At 46.9% G+C, this 22,579-nt stretch overlaps 1 protein-coding gene across 1 annotated transcript; it reads left to right on the forward strand.

The window, feature by feature from the left end:
- Positions 1-1,707: 1,707 nt before the first annotated feature.
- Positions 1,708-21,884, forward strand: LOC146682315 (cell adhesion molecule CEACAM5-like). The gene is made up of 10 exons (XM_085446432.1): positions 1,708-1,858; positions 2,005-2,322; positions 4,613-4,776; positions 4,892-5,021; positions 8,821-9,090; positions 10,702-10,983; positions 13,332-13,586; positions 14,849-14,966; positions 19,506-19,547; positions 20,652-21,884. The coding sequence occupies exons 1-9, from the start codon at positions 1,810-1,812 to the stop codon at positions 19,522-19,524; spliced, it is 1,605 nt and encodes a 534-aa protein (XP_085302558.1). The 5' UTR covers positions 1,708-1,809; the 3' UTR covers positions 19,525-19,547; positions 20,652-21,884.
- Positions 21,885-22,579: the final 695 nt, after the last annotated feature.

Here is a 22,579-nt window from a genome sequence, read left to right on the forward strand (position 1 = left end):
TGCAGGTCGATGTGTAAAAATAACTCAGTTGTTTGGTGGTGGCTGTGGTGGAGCTTCCACAGAGGCCAGCAGGTGGATGAGGGAAGGGGAGGCAGGAGCAGAGACCTGAGGCGGCCGCCGGTCCGAGTGTCAGGTGAACTGAACTTCAGGTAAGAAGTTATGACCTGCAGTCCATCTGGGTCAGATATAAACCACGTTTAGTTTATTTTCGTTGTGCTGACTTTTTACAGTCAGTTACAATAACTCGTACTGCGTACTAGCTAGCATGATGGAGTTTCTATACAGCTGGGTGGTGCTATGATGTTACTGATGGTGTTATGATGTCGGTTTGGATATGTGGTGAGAGGGAAACATGAAGGTGAAACCAGGAGATGTCCTTACTGAACCATCAGAGCTGAACAGGTGATGGAGAAACATGTTTACCTTTTAGGTGACATGGATGAGTTGAAGTTATGAACTGTTTCTGAGAGACAAATAACACCAGGATCCTTTTCTAAGCAGCTGACAGCTGGTAACTGTGCAGGGGCGGGTCTAGCAAAGTGTTGCCAGGGGGGCAGGTAGAGCATTAACAATATCTCGCTTTTATTAAATTATTATCTGAATCTTACAACCAAAGTGGTCATATGATGTAAAATGTATAGAAATCATACATAAACCAACAAGACTGTACATCACTGTCACAACAGCGTTCGTTTTCATTCAAAGGCTTTATGGCTTCTCCTGTAATACCTACTGGGCCGGTCTCTAGTCAAAATGCCCGGGTCAATTGTTTGTCCCAGTCCAGCCCTCATACCGACCCAATACTGGTAATTTTTCTTATGCAGATGAGCCATTATTTCTGTATCACTATTTAATTCCAGAGGATATTTTGTTTTGCACTTGTTGACTTGTAAAACCTATATGACATATTTTATTTCATAATTCATTAACCGCACAGAGGTGTCGTTTAAATATGTTAAATATGTTTCTTTAAGCAAGTTCTTCATGACTGAGCTAAGTGTCCTTATTTTTGTAAATCAAAATATGGTCACCCTAGGATATATACAAGTTTACCCTTTTGAATAAGGTCATAGAAAACACTTCAATGCATTGCAAAGGTAAACTGTGTTGGACTCGGCCCTGGCGTAATGCGGACACACTTCTGTGTAATGAATTCTGCCTGCTTCCTGTTCACTTCCACAAAGTTTCATGCAGGTGTTAGTGTGATCATTGCAGCTGATAGCGCAGCTCCACGTTGAGTGTCTCTCCACTGGGTGGAAGCATCGCCTCACTGAACTGCAGGTCCACTTTCTTTGTGAGTCTATTCAACCACAGTTATGGTTAGAGATGGGCTAACTCATACGTGTCTGACATGCCTTTGATGCGTTACACATGATGCATTCATCCAACGTTCATTTCATAACATCCGCAGATGCTGTTTGATTTCCAGGAAACGACTCTAACAGTAAAGTCACGAGTTATATCCACTTTATTAGGAATCACGCAGTGTCCAAAAACACCAGAAACAAACACAAGAACCCCCAAAGTAAAGACACACCGTGAGCACAGGGGGCCGGGGGACGAGCAGAAGACCGCGCTCGGTGGTCTCAGAGGTAAGGTGTGTGTGGGGGGGGGGTGCACCTGAGCGCGGAGGTGGGAGGGTTTAAATCTAAACTCTTTAAGAAACAGGAAGAGTGACGCAGGGCGGGCTGCATATAAATAGGGAGTCTGCGTGTGCGCGTTCACCTTTGGGTGTATCCCTCTAACAGCAGCAGGTACTGCCGCGTCTCCTCCGTGGCTCTCTCTGCTGGGAACACTTGAACCGTCCGGATGGATCCGCTCTCCCTGAAGTCGCTCCTGCTCCTGCTGCCGCTGCTCGGTGAGAGGATTAAGCTCCGAGCGCTCCGTGCGCTCCGCTGCTTCATGAGCTTTTCGTAGTTTTACTGTGTGCACATGTTCTCCCTGACTCTCGTTATTATTATTATTATTATTGTCTAATGTGCCTCTGTGGGCTGTTCTCTGCAGGATGCTGCGTGGGGCACGGCATTCTGCCCGAAGGTCCCGTGTCTGCACTTGTGGGGGGAAATGTCACCCTGAAAACTACGATTACAAGCCAGAACCTCGACGTCATAACCTGGATTTTCAATAACCTAAATAATGTGGCTACATTTGTTGGTGGAAATTTGAGAGTGACTGCAGCTTACACGGGGAGAGTTTCGCTTAACCCCACCGACGGCTCCTTGACCCTGTCCGCCCTGAAGCCTGGGGACAGCGGGGACTATACCGTCACTGTGATAACACCTAATACCACTCTAGCCGGAGGGACTAAACTTCAGGTGGTCGGTGAGTAGTAATGTGTGCCATACCTGTGCGGTTACCTGCAGAGGTGTGGCTTCAGACAAATGGAAGCTTGTGAGACTGCAGCAGTGCGGAGCTGATCACGGTGAGGAACAGACTGCTGTACGTGACCACCTCCTCCCTGTGTTTCATTAGTCGCTTCGAACCAACAACCCAGCAGTGCTGGCGCGATTATTAAATACAGAAAGTGTCTTCGTGTAGTTTGGGGCTTATAACGTACCCACGGGACAGCTGCCCGTAAAATGCCCACTTTTCTAAATTCAGTTTGGTTGGGATTTAGCTGCGAGCCACGCCTGCTTATCCCTGCAGTCTGGAGGAGGAAAAGTTTGCTTTGTCACAGGTGAACGCGACACTGCCGGTGCGCGAGCTCCTTTACAACTCTGTTCATTTCAAATAACCAGCAGTGTGTGAGGGCGTGGCTCGTGACGCTGCACCTTCCAGTCAGTGTGGCCGTGTGTACTCAGCTGCGTGATTTGAGTGTCAGGGTTACAGTTAGGTTATGGTTTAGGCCCAGGGTTAGGGTCAGGGGCTGGGGAGAGCATTAGGTCAGTTAGACGTCCCCACGAAGATGTGAAAACACGTGTGTGTGTGTGTGTGTGTGTGTGTGTGTGTGTGTGTGTGTGTGTGTGTGTGTGTGTGTGTGTGTGTGTCAGCTCTGATGCTCTGACCTCACATTCAAAAACAAGGTGTGTCCTTCAGCAGCTGCTGGAGACCCAAACCAGCATAAGGAGGAGAGTAAGGCTGACAGTCACCACAGCAGCGCTGCTCGTGTTGCTCTGCAGCTGCTCGATGATGAGGATGTGATAACAAGAAGGAGCAGAGTGTGTGGTGCACAGACAGTGTGGATGTGTGGTGGATGCTTGATGTTCTCCTCATGGCTGGAGCTCTGTTGTGAGTGGAGGTGGGTTACAAAGCAGCTTGCAGGTGCAGCAGCAGCTGTGGGCTGGCTTAGAGAGCTTGGCTTCATACTGATCTGTGCGCTAGATTGTAAAGTAGCAGCATCATTAGGTGATGTGATGAGCTGGCTGTAACTATGACAAACCTCCAACAGGAACATCCTGCCACTCAGCCTGCCAGCATGCCTACAGGCTCTTATTTTGGAGGTCACGTTAGAGAAGACTAACTTGATTGCTGTTACGGGGACATAAAAGCTGCATGTGTAGAATCACCAGTGAAATCAGAGAAACACAAACAGCTTCCTTCATGTTAGCTGTGCCCTCATGTCTCTCTGTCTCCTGTACCTCTGGTGACCAATAATACTCTAGTTATTATGGATCTATATCATGTGCTGGTTTTGTTGCCTGATAAAATCAGTAAAGCAGTTTCTGGAGTAATTACACAAATTCAAATATCCACACCCACTGACTCTCTTTGCACCAGAGTGGATCTTTAATGTTCCTGTGGATCAGTCAGCTTATCTGTTATCAGCCAAGCTATCCTAGAACAGTAATCTCAAAGTAGCGATGGTGTGAAGCTCCTGAAGGCCGACTGGTTTCCACTCCTTTGCGTTCCCACACACCCACTGTTGCTTAATCACCAGTGAACAGTAGCTCCAGGATTACTGCAAACGAGTCGAGCCGGTTGCTTCTGTTTCTCTTTCGTCTTCATCACGATTTCAGAGCACAATTGTATGAAGAGAAGCCGGCCTGCGCCGCTGGCTGCTCATTTGTAGTAGGATTTCACAAATAAAGATGCTGATTAATTTTAATCTGTGGAAATATTCGCCTTAACACACCCTGACACAGTCCCAAACTAGTGCAAGGCCTGAGCAGGCTCGACCCAATCAAACCTGTGTCCTTCACAACCAATTAGAAAAGGAAGTAATGTTTTATGTTTGTCCTCTGAGTCGGCCTCCCCTCTCTGAGAGCCAAAGGCAGCAGGCAGTGCTAGTAGACCTCGCTGAGATCCCCAACCTGCTCTAACTCGCACACAGAGGCTGCTTTAACTCTGCTCAGCTTTTATGGCGATGCTTACTTGGTTAGTCATCATCTACAAACGAGGAGGTGATGCAAACGTTGGCCTTAAACCAACAATCCAGCAGTGCTTAATCTGCTTCTGCACCGTCCATAAGGCCCTCATTCAAAGGAGAAACGATGTAGCTGGGTGTGTTTAGCTCATTTCTGCCAGACAAAAAGGTGTGGAGTATTCAGAGAAAGGACAAAATGTAAAATAACAATTCATTCTTGGAAGCTGCGAGGAGAAAAATCCTTAAAAAATCAGAAAGAACGTTTGTGCTCATGCTGTCCTCTGCTGCTGTGTTGGTTCCTCCCTGCAGAGCCCGTCTCCAACATGGACATCAAGTCCAACGTCCCTGATGCCATTGAATACAACAGCACTGTGATTCTTACCTGCAGCGCTATAGGCTCCTCGCTCAGCTTCAAATGGATCAACGGCAGCGTGCCCATCGTGGTCGACGGCACGCGCATCACAGAGATAAAGGTCAGTTCAACCCTGATTGTTTCTGCGTTGTTTGATGTGAATCTTTGGGTCGGTGTTTCACTTCTACCTGAGTCATCCTCATTGTTTGTCTTCTGTCCTCGGGTTTGTATCGCAGACGAACTCGTCCAGCGTGCTGACCATCAAAAATGTTCTGAGGACGGACCTGGTGGGTCCGATCTACTGCACAGCATCTAACTCGCTGACAACGAAATCTACCACCACCCCTTTCAACCTCACCGTCTACTGTAAGTACTGCAGCCGGACTGCATGACACCGTTCAGAGCACAATACCAGAGGCTTTTAGTCTGGGTGTTACTCGGCAGACATGCAGCAAACGCAACAGGAAGTGTAGCAGAGAATCCGCCGAGTTTCTGCAGATGTGGAAGCACGGCTGAGGTTGCATCCTCGCAGCAGACGGTTTCAGCTGCTCAGCCCCGTCAGGTCTGTGCTCAGCTCTTAGAAAGCTGGAAGCTGGCCGTGGAAGTCAGCGAGCGTTGGACGTGTAAGGAGGTGTTTTTGTCCCCAGAGGGGGAAACTGGAACTGTAATACACACCTGCTGTTCCACAAAAACTGCAGTTTTCTTGGAAAGACGTCCTCGGCTGCTGACGTGTCGTGACATGAAAGCCGTGGGCTTATTTTCCCGCTCATCTCGTGACCTCCCGTCTATCACCGACCTCGCATCAAAACACAGATTAACACAAATTCTAGTTTGGCAGATTGCCACAAAAGTCCCGACTGCAGTTTTCTGAAAGATGAGCCGTCGTCATTTAACGACTGCGCGCTCATCACCGCCCTGGAGCAGATATCTAATGGCAGACTGCGTTGTGATTACAAACAGGAATTGGTTGCAAAACTGGCTTTACATTATAAAAGATATAATGCAGCAGCAGCAACATCAGTGGACCCACACAGCAGCAGCTCCCAGAGGTGGGACCAAGTCATTGTTTTGCAAGTCTCAAGTAAGTCTCAAGTCTTTATCCTCAAGTCTCAAGTCAAGTCTCAAGTAATGTCAGGCCAGTCAGAGTCGAGTCTCAAGTCACTGGTGTAAAAGTCCGAGTCAAGTCACAAGTCTGAAACTTTGAATTTCAAGTCCTTTCGAGTCTTTAAAAAAAAAACGAAAAAATAATGTTGCAGTTATGCTAAATGTAAATATTAGACCATGTAATTTTAAAATCTGTGTTTTTCTCAACACATGTCGAAATAGTGAACTTAGAAAATATACACAAATTGTGAAATTGCACCTCTTTAAAATGCAGCTCAATTAAACCTAGCTCCAAGAATAATTTTCACCGACAGTTCTGAGATAAGCTGCATGTTATTCTTGGATGCGGTTGTAGGACCGGCTTTAAAATCGCATGACAAAAATATCATACACATTAAAAAAAACTGCATCACCAACGTAGCCTGGAAAACATTTGCTAGTTAGATGAAGTCAGCTATCTCATCGTAGCATATTTATATGCATATTTATAATCATACGGTTCTTGGAGTGAGTGCACACACTCATGAAGTTTAGTAACTTCAGGTCACTGCAACAAGCCCAGGTACAGTTTACCGACGGATGGGTACAGGACCTTGAAATGCACCGTGTAGAAAGTAAAGACCATCGTACGTATCATAAGTTTACCAGTCTCACAAATCGTCGTCATAAATACACATTCGTTAACCGTTTATTAATAGGACCTTTGAGCTCAACGGTAATTAATTAGCAGTGGAAATAATTTCTGGTAGCATCACAGAAATGTAGCAGTGACAATAATACTGTATGCTGTAATCGTACTGGGCAATTAGTGATACAAAAAACCTGTTTTATCCTGTGAATAAAAGTATATGTTTTTGTCAATGTACCATAATAACAGAAGCGAAACGCAATATTGTGTCAGGACAATTCACTATTTATGCACAATAAACACAATAAACAAAGGAGCATAGCGCGACCATTTCTGTTCAGCGCCAGACTTGCTTGTAACCTATATCACTAATTATGTTATGAAAATGACGTATTAAGTACTAAAAGACACTGACCTTCGTGTAAATGCTTGGAGCAGACTAACCTGTGAGCTGGAGTGTTCTGGGACGTTATATTTGCTCTTTGAATGGCTGCAATCCAGGCCATCCGTCGCGTCTTTGTTACTTCGGAAACATGGCTCGAACAATTTCTCTTCAACGACTTAATCCGATAACAACCGATCTCTTTACCCGTCGGCTTCCCGTGGCTGTCATGTGACCGGCTATTGCAGTTAATAATACAACAGCTTCTTGACATTTTTGTGTTCCTTTTTATCGCTGTATAACTGATTTTAATTGAAAGCCTGCGTACGCTAGTACCGCTTGCCACGAGTTCCCAGAATCCTTTGCGGTTCTACCCGTGAATGACGTCACATTTTCAATCTCTATATAATATGCATGTTAAATTTTATATTTGGGGTAAAATATCAAGTCTTTTCAAGTAAACCGGTTCAAGTCCAATTCAAGTCCCAAGTCATTGGTGTAAAAGTCCAAGTCAAGTCACAAGTCTTAGAACATTTTTTCAAGTCAAGTCTAAAGTCATAAAATTAATGACTCGAGTCTGACTCGAGTCCAAGTCATGTGACTCGAGTCCACACCTCTGGCAGCTCCTCCCTTTAGCACAAGTGAAAACACATAAAGGAGCGTTTAATGGATAAGAAGCAGGTTCCATTCCTATTTTCCTCTTTCAAAGTAATCAAAAGCACTTTGGGAACCTTCAGCCCTCAGAACTCATACTAATAATAAAACGCCACATTTAAACGTATCATTTAGTACAGGGGGAGGAGCTACAGAGAACGTGCCTTACCACTGTGGAGTCCATGCAACTGTGGCTGGGAACCCCCACACATGCAACATGTTTACTAGCGGTGTCCCACTGATTAGTGCCCCACTGTAACAGTGACATGTGGAACCTTAGTATTACACAAATTCCATTTAAATAATAACAAATCAAATATATGCAGTGCTGTTTATCTCAGCTACACGTGCAAACGCTCGCTGCCCTCACATTTGTGTTTCCCAAAGAGCGAGCTCAGCTGTGAGGGGGACCTGCTGTTTCAGGGCTCTCTGATGCATACTCTTAATGCTGGCATGTTTCGTGACACCTGCATATTTAGCATTCCTGTACAGGTATTTCCTGTTAGCTGTGGCAGTTGGACAGTTAGCCCGGTCTTTACTCTTACATTGTTTGTAACGTTGCACCTGAATGAGCGAATGAGCTCCACACCTGCCGCACAACAAAGGTCAAACATGAGTCAGGCCCGGTCGGTCCTTCACACCCCGGCATTTAAAGTCCTCAGTAAGCACAGAGGTGTCACTGCTGGGTGAGACGTGACCATTGCTACTCACACACGCAGGCATGTGTGTGTTTGTGTGTTTGCACGGCGCGCCCTCTCAGGCTGTGCTAACCACACTGTGTACACACTTCCACTCCTGCATGACTAACCTGAGAGGCAGCGAAAAGCCACAGCGACTGCTGCTGAACTCTGTTATTAATTAATATGAAGCTGACGGCTTCATCGGGTCTGGAAGGAACTCCCAGTTAGCCATGGGGGCGAAATCTGTTTCTCTACAAGCCTGGAAAAGCTGTTCTTGTAGAGCTGGAGTCACAACGAGCAAATATATGCTGGACTGTGTTCACTGTGGTGTTTTAAAGGAGAACAATCAACCATATGGAGTTTGTTCTAAAGCAGTAGTTTGTCTCAGGCCTGGACGACTGTGCTTGATTTGTTAGCTCGTTATTCCTGCAGGTCTACAAAGCGATGAAGATGAGGTGAGATGAGTTTTACTGGTGGGGAAAAGATAACTTCATTCATAATCTCTGAGCACTAATTATCAAACAATAAGGGAAAGTAAGTAAAAGGGAATTATTGCAGTCATTCTGTATTAATGTCACATGAAAGGATGTAGTCACTGACTCCACCCATCACGTTTCTGCTGCTGCCATCTTGGCGATTAGAGCTGCTGGTTTGTCAGTCGGTTTAATGATGAAGTACAAACTGTTTACAGTCATGTTGCACTCCCCCTCTCCACAGACGGACCTGATGATGTCACCATCACGCCTGCAAATCCACCCAAGTTCATCCAGGCTGGTTCCACGTTCAACCTGACCTGCTCGGCCAGCTCCCTGCCGCCCGCCTCCTTCACGTGGTACTATAACGGGATGAGGATCGAGACTTCCAGCTCCGTCCTCACTCTGGATATGATCAAAGGGTACACGGAGGCGGCTAACTACACCTGTTGGGCTGAAAATCCCAAGAGCAAACGCAGCGTCCCTTCCCCGGCTGTTTCCTTCACCATTATGGGTGAGTGACGTGGCTGAGTGGGGTCATTGTACACAGCAAAATCTCCAGTGTTAAATTAACACTTTTGACAGTGTTACATGTTTAAAAGTAACCTAGCCAGTTTTGAAGATCAACAATGGCTGACACTGAGCAGTGCTGATTTTCTTACACTGGAAAATAATACTGAAGGACTCCTGCTCTTTTCTCTGTCCGAGGCTTTTAAAGGATGAGTCATAATAAGTGCTCGTGACCTTCGTCACAGTTTTCACCTGTGAGGTGTTGAAACGTTGTGCTAACAGAAAATGTGAGTCGTCTGTCATTACAGCCCAGGACTCGTTTTCTTCATGTTTTTCAAAGATGTTGTTTTCAAGCTGGCTGTGCTGTGGGGCTGGCAGACCTGTGACAAACCTGCTGGGTTGGAGGCCGGTTTCATGTTTGTGCCCTGAGGAGTTTCTCTTTGTTGATGACGGAGGGTTCTCGCGGGCTGAAACGATAAACTGTAGCCTAAAGCGTAAAAATCACAAACGTTATAGCAGCTGCTAGGCCACGCTTGTGTTAGTCTTAGTGAATTAAAAATGGACATCATTGATTATAAGCCTTCAAATCATAGACAAGCCCCCAAATGATCATAAAATGACTCAAGATTACTGAGACGATGAAACTAACATAACAGAAACACCTGAGAGGGCTGATGGCAGGCCGATGAAAAAGAGGCGGAGCCTGTTGGTGCTCTTATCAGTGGAAAGCAAACGGTAAAGAGAGCCTGAACTACAAGAGAGAGAATGAAAGGTTAGCCCCGTTCTTCCCCCCCAGTTGGATGTTTCTTCTTCCCTTACTTTGGGATCATGTCAGTTTGAGTACACGGAGTTCAAAGTTTTAGAATTCCTACAATTATGCTCATTTTTAATAGCTTTAAATGTCCGAGTTAAGGATTCAAGCATCAGGTTTCTTAGTTTGTCGAAGCCTCCAACCTCCACAGAGGTCACGATGCTCACAAAACAGACTTTAATTGGCTGCCGCAGCCGTCGTGTACCGCCCAATCACAGGACAACCTACCTGGAGGTGTGGAGTGAGAACGTGTTTGTTTAGCAGGCGACGTGGCTCTAATCAGAAACCCTGTGCAGTTGCATTGTGGGACGTGTTGGATCCAGCTTGCCGCTCACTGGTTCATGAGGTTTTGGCATTCGGCCATCGGCGTCTTTTGTTTTTGAAATCAGACGTTACTAAGACACGGAGGCAAAGGCATGCTCACGCTGTTGCAGCATGTCAGTCAAAGGCCTGCCACGCCCTGACTCTATTGTCTGTTTCTGCTGAACGAGACCGTAAGTTAGAAAACGAACATCATGTTGTTACCGGTAAGACTTCAAACTCGCTCCTAAGACAGAAGCATCTCAGGAATTTGCTCTGCCGAGGTTGTAAATCAGGCGCAGAGTGGGGTCATTTTCTCAGACATGCTCACACCTGGACTATCCTGACTGTATTTACAGTCCTTACTGCACTTTGGATCACTTCTTTATGTATCTTTAATAATTGATGTAATATGTGCCAGAAAATAGAATGATCACAGTAAAATCAGAATAATAAACACAGGAAGACCGTTATCATCCTTGTGTCTCCCTTTAATTTTCCTAGAGGGAATCTCGAGTGTTGAAATCATCGGTCCGACTGGTGTCCTCATCGCCAGCAACAGCACGGCAAACCTCAGCTGCCAGGCGACGGGGGGCACTGTGGGGAAGGTAGACTGGCTGAAAGATGGTAAACCTCTTGGGCCTTCCAGCCCTCGTGTGGTTTTTGCCGCTGATGAAAGTTCTGTACTGATCAGCCCGCTGCAGAAGGACGACAACGGAAGGTTCACCTGTCGGGTCAGCAACGCCGTCAGCAGCAAAGAAGCCCACTACAACATGCAGGTCGTCTGTAAGTGTTTGCTTTGCTGAGATACTCGAACATGTGTGTGGGGCTGTATGCATTCATGTGCCTGTGTTTGACACAGTGTTAGTCAGACAGTAGAGGTCCTGCACACGCCTCACTCACTGTCCCATCCACGGCAGGTATAAATATGAGACAGTAAGCTCAGCTCCAGCAACAAAGACGTGCCATTTTTAAATTCACTGTCGTTATTTCCAAAGAATATCGTGATGTAATACCTTGGACTGTGTTCTTTCACTATCCGGTGCTTAATTTAAGAGTCTTCTGTCAGTAACCTTCCAGTGTCTGTGTATCGAGAGCATATGTTTCTAATCAGGTAGTACCACCTTTAATTACACCTGCAAAAGCCTTTTTACATGAGCCAACTGAAAAATGTCCCTGAATCAGAAGTGAGGTTTGCTCATAACCAATGTTCCCTCTAAGCTGCGCGCGTGCGCAATTGCGCACTGCTGGCACGGCCTCCGCACAGAAAATCTGCACTGCGCACAAAAAAACTAACCTGAAGTGAAAAATAACATTAAAACTTCAACAATCCTGTTCTGCAGTGTGAGTCAGTGACTGGCTGCTCCCGTATGGGATCAGAACGATGCCACCTTATCCTACAGTCCAGCCAACGATGCGATTCACATTCGTATATACGCAGCTAATCAGCGTGGCTGACAGGCTGTGACAGCGTCCTTATGTGCCGGTGTTTTAGCAAAGCGGCTGATGTGGAGTGAAGCCACGTTAATGACAACGTGTACAACCATTGGAGATGTGAGCAGGACAGACGGAACAACTGATGGACAAAGTGTGGACTTTATACCAGTTTTTAAATTGTGTTGATCGGCCGCGTAAAACCAGAGTTATGATAAAATATCTGCAATGTTTGTTTTTCTTCCTGAATACTGTCGTTGTTTATATTTACTGCAGGAAGAAACGGTAAAAACGGCGTTTTATAAGGAAAACGCTCGAAAGCCTGCGAGCAAAGACACCAAAACTCCCAGCCTTTCCTATTGGTGGAAAAATGTACCATGTGGACCAATCAAAACATGGCATCTAGTTGTTAAGAAATGGGGGAAGTTTTAGGAGTGACGGCGTGTTTGAGACGTTTAGCGCAAATCTTGTGTAGTTGGTGTGTAGTTGGTGTGTAGTTGGTGTGTAGTTGGTGTGTAGTTGGTGTGTAGTTGGTGTGTAGTTGGTGTGTAGTTGGTGTGTAGTTGGTGTGTAGTTAGTGTGTAGTTAGTGTGTAGTGTAGTCAGTAGTGTTGTTGTGTCAGAACAATGAGGCGCCTGCTGAGTGTTACAGGTGTTACAGCAGTGACACATCTGCTGCTGTCAGGCCTGCAGGTATCAGGCTGTTGTTCTCCTTCATCTCATAGTGGACAGAAATTATTTTTTGGAGCGACACAAATAATTTGTGTGGCATCAGATTTGATGCAGAACAGCTGATTGTTCTGTAAATAGTTTGAAATGTTTATTTAAAAATACCTTGGCTGCATTTTTAGGTAAACAGCTGCAAAAACTCAGTAACTTTTTTGAAGAAGTAACTATATAATTAATATCCCAACATTGGTCATTATTTACTGTATTTGCAGACAGAGTTACAGACTCTCTCCCAGACCACAGACTCATCATACAGTCAGAGCTTTATGAAAAATAAAGAAAGTTGTGTTTTCAAAATTGGAGTTGAAGTTATTTTTCCTTCCAGTAGTGTTAACATGCTGCACATGAACAAGACTTTTTTACATTTTCATTGTCAGTGGGCTGAAGCAGTTAATTAAAAGTCGTCTAACATAAATGCTGTGATTTGATTATTTTAATAAACATGTAGCTTGGATGGATTCGATGCTGGCGTGACCACAGTGCACACGTCTGCTGTTGCTCACAGTGGTACTGCTCAGGGAGTTTGTGTGTTCGCTCACACATGAAACATTAGAGGGAACATTGGTCATAACTGAAGTTTACGGCATTTGGATCGTTTTTAACCTCAGGTTCTCTTTTTTTGTGTCGCCTCCTTTCTGATCCTGTTACACTACACAGCTACTGAGGTCACACATCCTGGTTTTAAGTAGAAACATCAGAGTCCACACAACAGTTTCCTTTTTCACTACCAGGGCGTAATATTTCATGGATGGATGGTTACGCTCTGTCAGCTGATGGTCATCAGTAAAGAGTCAGAGTAACGACCGACGTGCTAATAATTAAGTTCGCTGTAAAGACAAGTTCGTGATTATGAATCATGGAGAAAAAGAACTTATCTTGGGTTTTACTTCTGTCATATCCAGGCTCTTATTTTGACACATTTTTCACCTAAATCCAAACGATAAACCGGCTGTGTTGTCATGTTGTGTCCAGATGGTCCTGAACAACCGACTATAACGGCTAGGAAAGCCGTGGAAGTCAATCAGCAAGTGGAGCTCACCTGCTCCGCTGCATCTGTTCCTCCTGCCAACTACATCTGGAAGTTAAACGGCACCGCAACTACAACCACAGCGGCGGTGTTCATTATTGCAAGTGCAACATACAAAGACGCTGGAACGTACACATGTGAGGCACACAACATCATCACCAGCAAGACCACCTCCACCAGCCACAACCTGTCTGTCCAAGGTGAGCGCCGTCATGCAGCCCAGACTGATCATTCAATGAATATACAGACTTCACTGCCTCAGCGCTGCACAGCCTGCAGGGACAGCCTGCAGGGACAGCCTGAAGTTTTGCGCTCCTCTTAAATTCTTACAGGCGTGAACGTTTATGTTTGTATATTTGTTTTTTCAACCAATGAGGAAGCACCAGGTCAGAGTTTACTGCCGGCACGTGACGTCCACGTCTGTTTGAAGCTCTGACATCATCTCAGAGCTTCAAAGAAACCCAACCAGTTCATGTCGTTTGCATATGGCATGACCCCACGTTTAGGTTTTAATGCTGGCAAAGTATGGCAAGTGCAACTCTTCAGGTCATTACAGACGCCTAAAAGCGTCGACCAAGTTCTTCTACGTAAGGCCAGCTGTATTTTAATCATCACTAATTATTGTTGTTAGATATAATTCAGGATTTACGTGTTCGAGCTTAATATGCTCAAACAAAATAAACAGGTTTTCCTTCATTTTCTAAAAGACGTGATCATTAAGGTACATAATGTCTGACTCACATTTTCAGGTTGTGAGAAAACAAAACTGCACCCTGAGCAAAGCTTGTAGGCAAAGTTGGGAACTACAGATGCACAATAAGCTAATGTTAGGCGATGTTAAGCCAATGCTAGCTTCAGCTGAGGGTGACACAGTCCGGCTTCGACTGGTCGAGGAGTTTTGTGCAGAAAAGGCTTCTTCCTGTCTTTGCCTTTCACAATAAGGGTCATATGTATGTGTGTATGTATGTGTATATATATGCTCTACGTCAAAGCTGTGTACAGCAGATTAAAAAATATTCCTAGTTGCATATTTTCTTAGCATATAAACGTCATAATCCACAAACAAAATACCAAAATAACATCGCGTCCCGTTACTATGAAGAAGAACTGAATCAGCTCCATTGTTTATTTGTGAGTAATCTAACGGAGTGACACGGACAGGCCAGTGTGACTAACGAGGTGACGCCACCCTGAACCAACCGAACATTATCAGACTGTTTTTAAACTCGTCCTGTTTTCTTCTTCTCTAGTCTCACTTTCAGTCTTGCCAGCTAGCAGCGGGGAGGTGTAGCGGTGCGCCGCTTGTTTACTGTTATGTTGGAATGAGGTCTGCGTTTCCGCCTTTATCTTCTGTCCCGTACATTAATCAGAGTTAGAGATCACAGTCACACTGAGTCATGCATACTTAAACACACAGTCACAGATAATGTCCATACTAAACTACCAATGACTGTCTTTACAGGGGAGGGAACGCTGGACGGTCTCTCAGATGGAGCCATTGCTGGAATCGTCATCGCTGTCATCATTGCTGTGGCCCTCGTTGTCGTAGGCGTCTGGCATTACTGCCGACAGAAAGTCCCGTAAGTACTCCTGCTTCCTGATATCTAAAAGGGGCATGCAGGGGGGGGGCACGTCGGTCAGCCAATGGGATGAGGCGTTGGAGCGGCTGAGTCAGAGAGGCATCTTGCTTCGAGGCTGAACCAACCAAACCAACAAAACAGGTCTCACTGTGGCTGAAAATGATAGTAACGTTGGCCTCAAACTGTTTGAACCAGACTGTTTACTCGAGGGTAGTTTCCTGATTTTAACTGGCTGACGAGATATGACTGAGATACTGTTGTTCCTCAACAAACTGGGAAAAACACTTTGTGTGGAGCTGGAAACAGAAAGAAATATCTGTGAGATTCACCACCTGTGGACCCAAAGCAGCTGACAGCTTAAAGCAGTGAAAGAGTGTTTGTGTCGTTCATGGTGACAGTAGCTCATGAGATGTTCTGTTTGCACGGCTGTTGTTTCTTTAGAGCCACAGCAGCGCTCTAATGTGTTGTAACGTGGAGAAGCTGGGTGATCACACCGAGTCAGTCTCCAGAGACTCCAGATTCAGAGTCAGCTGCTTATTTTGATTTTTCCCATCAGAGTGCTTCAGATGTCCAAACAGCGTGAGGAACGTTACTCCCCCGCTCTGTGCTTTTCTCCGCTGTCTCCCACTCCATGACCTCCCAGGAAACTTCATTCCTCTCATGCCTCGGCGTATTGAAACATGTTCCCAGATGTACCCTACTCAGATATTAAAGAGCCGCCGCGCCCTTCGGCACCATTTCAAAAGTAACTGTCACCTTTGCACAAGCCGGCCGCAGCCGCTGTTTCTTAGACGACAGTTTGGGAGCAGCACCTCCACCGGTAAGATGGAGGTAAAGACTAGAAAGAACATTAGAGTTCTGCAGCACGGTCGTATCTTTAGGAACACTTTATGACAGACTATCATCGGGGAAACGCTTCCCTGTTGCAAACAATCAGGTCTGCAGACACAAATATGTTAAACGGTGCTACAGTTGAAGTCACGGCACGCTCTTCCAAAGCAGAGCGAGTGATGCAATCGCATCGCATTTTGACACACAGCAGGAAGCTGCGCTGCTGAAACAAAGAACAGTCTGATGAGTCACAGACGCAGCCTCCAGCATGCACACACTCACATTACTCACTGCAGCCAAACCAAGCAACGCAACACAGGAAGTTACTTTTGGAAATGTGTGTGTGTGTGTGTGTGGGGGGGGGGGTACCTGAAGTTCCAAGGAAGTGAATGAATGAACAGGTATGAAGTGTGTCTGCAGGAATCTCACAAACACGAAAGCAGCAGAATTACCTGGTGGGGGACGTTGTTCTCGTCCACCTGCAGGCGGCTGGAAGCCCGTTTGTCTCTGCGGACGCGTGCACAGTCTTCTTAACAGACCGCTGTCATGTGACGGGACCTCTTGATGTCTCGGGTAAAGGACTGACCCCTCCGATGTGGTGACAGGAGGCCTTTGTTCTGTTATGACTTCCTGTGACGGTGGAGATGTGGATGGATGATTGTCATCCTGGAGCTGGTCACCTTTGTTAGCTCTGCCCTGGTGAAAGAGGCGGAGACGTAAATGAAATGTTAAATATTTAAAGAGGTGATTTCCTGGAAAGGAAAAGCAGTTTTCACGGTGTTTCGTTCTTTAGGAATAAATGTAACAGCAACAAGGTTTTCTCTGAAAGGAATCTGTATTATTATTTCCTCCTACTGATTGGTCAGTGGGAGTCTGTAGCAGGATCTGGGCATGCTCTGATGAGCTTTCTCTTCCATGCTGTGTGACACCCCGATGGACATGTTGACCTGGTTAAAGAGGGTTCATGGTAGAGCGTCTCTATAGGCTCCGGGGCCACCGAGCCGGGCAGGTGGGAGCCCGGAGCTGTAGGTGGGACTGTAGCGGTCGGTCAGTGGAAAACAAGAAAGACAGGAAGTAACCGTACGTTCAGACAAACACAGCTATCACACACAGGCATCTTAAACACACACACCCAGAGCGAGCGAGAGATGGAGCGAGGCAGTGACAGCAGATAAAGACTGGCGATGACAGACGAGTGTGCAAACTCACAAACATGCTGTTTGTGCGCTGCACAGTGTGAGTTTGTTGTACACGTAGTCTCACAGTAATGTTACACTAAGGTACGAGAGTGAAACACAGGTCCTCGAAACATCTCAGTTTTTCCTGCTCCAGGCTCTGGATGATGTCATGGAGAGCTGATATGCCAAATATGGTAATCTCATGAAAACAGCTCTGACTGTGAGCTCAGAAGCCCCGCCCCCACCCCACCTGCAGAACAAGATTGGTCTGAGCTGTGAATCCAGGAATAAACACGAGGAAATGAGCAGAACAGGTCGAGCATCAGTGATGTGTGCTTTTATTTGTCAGTTCTTGTCACAGTCTGGGGACTACATTACCCACAGTGCAACTTCTAGCACAGACTTTGCACAAAGATGGACATGTTTGCTGTGAAGTAAAACCATTTTTTGGGAAAGTCCAGTTTTGTAGTCTCAGTTTACAGATTTAGGGTCAAGAGATGGAGCTGAGGGTGGAGCTGAGGCTAGCCCTGGGTGCAGCTCTGTCAGCCATGACTCAAAGCATGCATGATCAGGACTGGACGACGCAGAGGCTGAAGTCCTGCAGGTGCAGCGCTGACGTTCAGGGTGGCGAGAACACGAGGAACAGCTCAGCGTTCACTTCTGCTTCCAGGTCAGGTTAGAGTGGCACCACCCACACACACCACCCGTCATCCTGCCACTCTGCGGAGGGAGGCCGGTGGTGTTTTGGATGAAAACGTCCCACACTGAGGACAGATGTCAAACGACAGACCTCGTTGTGTCGGAGACCAGAAACCCGTCCATCTCTGCCCAGGGTGGCCTTGAGGTGCAGTCGCTGCAACGCTGAGGAAACATCGTGTTTCACATGAAACCCGGAGTTCCCCGTGTGAGAGCAGGCGTGGATAGACCTGACAGTGGGGAACACCGGGAGTGCTCTGACCGGTCGGCCCTGCAGGCTCAGGCAGTGAGCCGATGCTCCCGCAGAGCCTGACTGACTCCAAATCCAGCCTGTAATTAAGCATTTCTCTGTGGTTATTTTGCAGCGCCATGAATCGTCTCTCCAGATAAAAGCGCGACTTTCCCATAATTACAGGCGGCAGCTGAGATGCAGTTTGGTGACAAACCGGACGGCTTTAAAAGAAGGTTCAAATCAAACATTTAGACATCCTTTCATTGGCTGAGGAGTTGACGGCCACTCCAATCGGGGGCTTGATACAAAGCGAGTGATGGCTGCAGCGCGGTGGGAGGTAGCAGCTTTCAAACGCAGTGGTTTTAAAATTCCTCACCTCTGAATGAATCCCGGGAGCTGCTCGTGCCCAGCGGGGCGGGGCCTGTGCCGGGGGAATGGCAGGAATGTCGCTGTCATGTCTGCACACGTCTTCTGTGTGTTTGTGTCGCCGCTCGTCTCTCCCATCACCCTGCAGTTCAAAGGTTTCTGCACGCTGCCCACCTCCTTCCTGTTTCCCTGAGGTCGTCCATCAGCGCTGAGCTGCGTGTGTGCGGCTTGTTCTCCCAAGCGAGCGGTGCTGAGAGGCTGAAAGAGGAAGGAGGAACTCGTCTGTAGATCCCAGAGAGACGGAGCCTCGTCTCGTTCCTGCTGCAGGTGTTACTCACAGCTGAACACAGAAATCATCTTCTGTGTGAGCAACGCTGAACCTTTAAACAGGATTTCATTACATGTATGTTATTTAATAATCTCTTTTCTTTTGGGGAAAACGAGCATCGAGTAGTAAGTCCACTAACGTCGGTGCGTGACCTCTGACCTGTGAGCTCATCGCTGTCCCTGACTGTTTGAAACAGCCAGTTTTCAGCAGGCAGCGAGTTCTTTGAAGGCCGACGTTTGGGCTGCTCTTATCAGCAGACGCAGACGAATGTATCCGAGTTTCTGTGATAAGATTCAGCGATTGAACCAAAAAGTATTTTCTTTGATGTTTACTCCGAGAAATCTCGACTCCCTGAGTACTCCTGAGGTCGCATACAGTCATACTGATGTTTTCCAAGGACACCGTGGGAGTGGGGTGTGTGGGTCAGTGAGATCTGATAGCAGGATGGGCTCATACTGCAGCCGCTGTGTGTGAGTCACCCAGCGGTCTGTTTCTCTAGCGTTGGCCTGAGATGAACGAATCTTTATCGAGACTGAGTCAGAATCACAGCAGCCATTAAACCGCGTCAGGCGTAATGACGGCTGCTGCTCTGCAGGTAGAGAAGCAGGCGAGCCATCGACGCCGTGATGCGAGTGTTGAGGAGGCACGAACGCCGGGGTTGTAACATTAGCAGCCGTGCGCTCTCTGACCTTTCACCTTTCTAACCTCTAAACAGAAACTGTGCTAGCAGCTGGTGGAGACTGCAGCTGGGTCGTGTTACACGTTATCGTGTTTGAACATCTCACGCTGAACGTTTTCAGCTGACAGCACGGTTTGTTTGAAGGTCACGGCTCCTCGCCGTCAGCGCGCTGCTGCAGAGACACGCCGTCAGTGCTAATCACTGTTTTCTGTTTCTTTGTGTTTTTCAGTGCGACCTCGCCGTACTAAAGAAGACGTCCTGATTGCTGCCGGTAAGTCTGATCTGTGGGTGACGTAATGCACACTCAGCTGTGTGTTTGAGAGCAGCTGCTGTGGACACAAGAAGAGACACTGACACATTTTTGCAGTGTGACATCAGCAGGAGCGTCCAGGTGACGGTCTGAGCGGGAGCTCCTGCTGCCACGTGTGTGTGTGTGTGTGTGTGTGTGTGTGTGTGTGTGTGTGTGTGTGTGCGTGCGTGTGTGCGTGTGTGTGTGTGTGTGAGCGCACGTGTGTGTGAGCGTGTGTGAGCGCGAGTGTGTGTGTGTGTGTGTGTGTGTGTGTGTGTGTGTCGTGGGGATTCGTTTCTCACACCTGAACAGAGGAAAATTGGACAGATCCCCAATTTTAGGACCAGTCAAACATTTCTAGGCGGATAAACCGTCATGATGTCATGCTGCTGAGCACGCTTTGACTGCAGCACGCTACGTTACCAGCTGATGCTGACTAAGGCAGCGTAGCTGCTAATCAGTGCTGAGAACCAGCCTGATAACATCCTCAGTGCTGACACGGCCATCCTTTATGTACAGTCTGTAGCCTGACGCTGTGTTCTATTGGCTGCTCGCTGCTGATGCAGCAGCTCCCAAGGCCGTCCCCACGGCTCGAGCTAACACAGCCCCGTGTGTGTGTGTGTGTGTGTGTGTGTGTGTGTGGATGATGCACCCGTGGTGTTGATGACATTTATTCCTCCTGAAGGAAATGTGTGAGATGATTGGTCTGCTCACCAAAATAAAAGCATTCACAGGAAACAGTTAAAATCACAAGTTTAATCAAAAAGCAGAACAAATAATAAAACAGAGAAATGGAGAGCAGCACCGCTGAGCTCAGCTGTGATTGGAGGCTGACCGCTGTTCAAAACAGGAAATGAAGATGTATTATTATTATTATTATTATTATTGCACGGTGAGTGAATCCCCACAGTCACATGACCCTCTGTGTGGAGGATGTCGGTGAACTCCATTTTAACAGGAAGTGACCTGTTGTATTTGTGTCTGCTAGTTCAGCTCCTCGTGCTAACAGGCTTCCATGTTTGTCTTTGAATTTGAAGGCTGGAGATCAGAATTCCTGCTAACGCCATCTTCTCTTTCTCTGCGCAGGCCTACAGTTCCCATAGTTGTATTTCCCATGATTCACCTGTGCAGCCCGGAGGAACAGCCAGATGGATCCAGCTGGTTTCCTGCGAAGCCTCGTCCCTCTGTCCCTCTGTCTGCCGTCTGTCTCAGCGGAGACACCATTTAACCCAAACCATGGATTTAATCAGGGCTCAAGTTGCTTTTTATTTCACTTCTCTTACATTTTTGGAGCTTTTTATTTTTACCTCCATGTTCCTGTATCACTGGATCCTCCTCTCTTCTTCTTCTTCTTCTTCTTCTTCTCTCGCTGTTAACAAACTTTATTCTTTGTCTCACCGCCGCCTCCTCTGCAAAACTCACAACACCGAAAAACTGAGACTGAGACGCTTCCTGAGCTGAAGCTGACGCACTGACAGCTACAATGAGTGACTCTCTTTATCCTGCTGAAACCTGAGGAGCACGCGCACGCGCACACACACACACACACACACACACACACACACACACACACACACACACACACACACACAGCTGTGATGCCTGGCTGATCACAAACACAAAGGAGGCCACACATGTAGAAATTTCAGGTTTCCAGGGTTAAAATAATGCTGCGGTTTGGTTTATCTCTTGGTCTGTACCGGGTGGGCGGGGCCTGTGTGATGGGGGACATTTCAAATGCAGCAGAGCATTTTAAAGTAAAGGTTTAGAGGCTTCCCTGGAAGCTTCGTGGGATCCCACATACCTCAGTTTATCCTGGCAGTGTTTATTTTTAGCATTTATAACGTTCCTGTTCCAGCCATCATCCACCGCGGGCATTCAGATAAAACATGGAACGATGTTTACTCAGGCTGCTCCATTTTGAAATCGCCAACAGTCCGGTCAGACGGTCCCCATCAAAGGTGTGCACACGATCCACGAGTGAAAGCGTCTGCGCTCAGTCCTGCATCGCGCAGGCTGCGATCGGCGCTTCTCCTGATAAACAGCATCGCACGGCCTGGTGTTTCTAATATTTTGTCCGTCCCACTCACATGAGAGAAAGAGCAGCTGGTGTAAAGCAGGAGCTCAGCCCGATCTGAGCGCGCTCACTTTTACTCTGATTACCTGCAGTAACTGGAAGCTCAGTCTGTGATTAATGAGGGGTGCTGTCAGCCCACCAATCAGAGAGCAGGTCTCAAACTCCCTGAAAGCACTAACAGGGAAACACATGAATGCTGTAACACACACACACACACACACACACACACACACACACTGTCGCAGCGCTGCGTTAAAGTGCTGCTGCAGTGTTTAGTGGAAGTGCGCGCACACAAACAAAGGGAGGAAACTTTGAGTAGGGCAAGATTCAACACGCAGGGAAGAGGTGACGGGAAAACGGGGCTTAAAGAGTTGGGGGGGGGGGGGGGGGGTGTTTGTGGGCGGGGACATTCTTTGACTTTTGGAGGGAAGGTTTGGTGAGGTTCGAGGAGGTGCTGACATTCTTAACCACGATTGGACAGAAGCTGTTTTAAATGATTCACAGCTGTGCGCACACTCACGCCGCGCCCTGTTTTATTTGAAGTTCAGCTTCCAGGCAGCCGTTTGAGTATTCTGAGTCCTGCGCTCTGAGCTGATCCACCAGTTTGGTTTGTCTGGTGTGTGAGTGCGTGCACTGATCTCCAGTAAGAAGAGTATTTATTTAGTTTACTTTATTAAAAAAGGAAAAACTTGGTAACTGGAGCTGAAGATCATAGCAGGTCTGCAGATCACACAATCAGAAGCTTTTTGGTAGTTTAAGTTTGTGTGTTTTCACAAAGCCGCCGTGACCTCGTCCTCTGATTCTGGGCTCATCGTGAAGCCTCGGCACCATTTGAGCTTTTTCAGAGACAGACGTGACCTCGTTCAGACTGCAGGGTTATCAGCTGATATCAATCCGCATAGCAAGCCATGTGATTGGATAACGGAATAAAAATGAA

This window comes from Copadichromis virginalis, linkage group LG22 (assembly GCF_057382275.1).
Source record: "Copadichromis virginalis isolate Kocher_CV1m ecotype Utaka linkage group LG22, C_Virginalis_male_GT1.1, whole genome shotgun sequence".
Lineage (NCBI taxonomy): Eukaryota > Metazoa > Chordata > Actinopteri > Cichliformes > Cichlidae > Copadichromis > Copadichromis virginalis.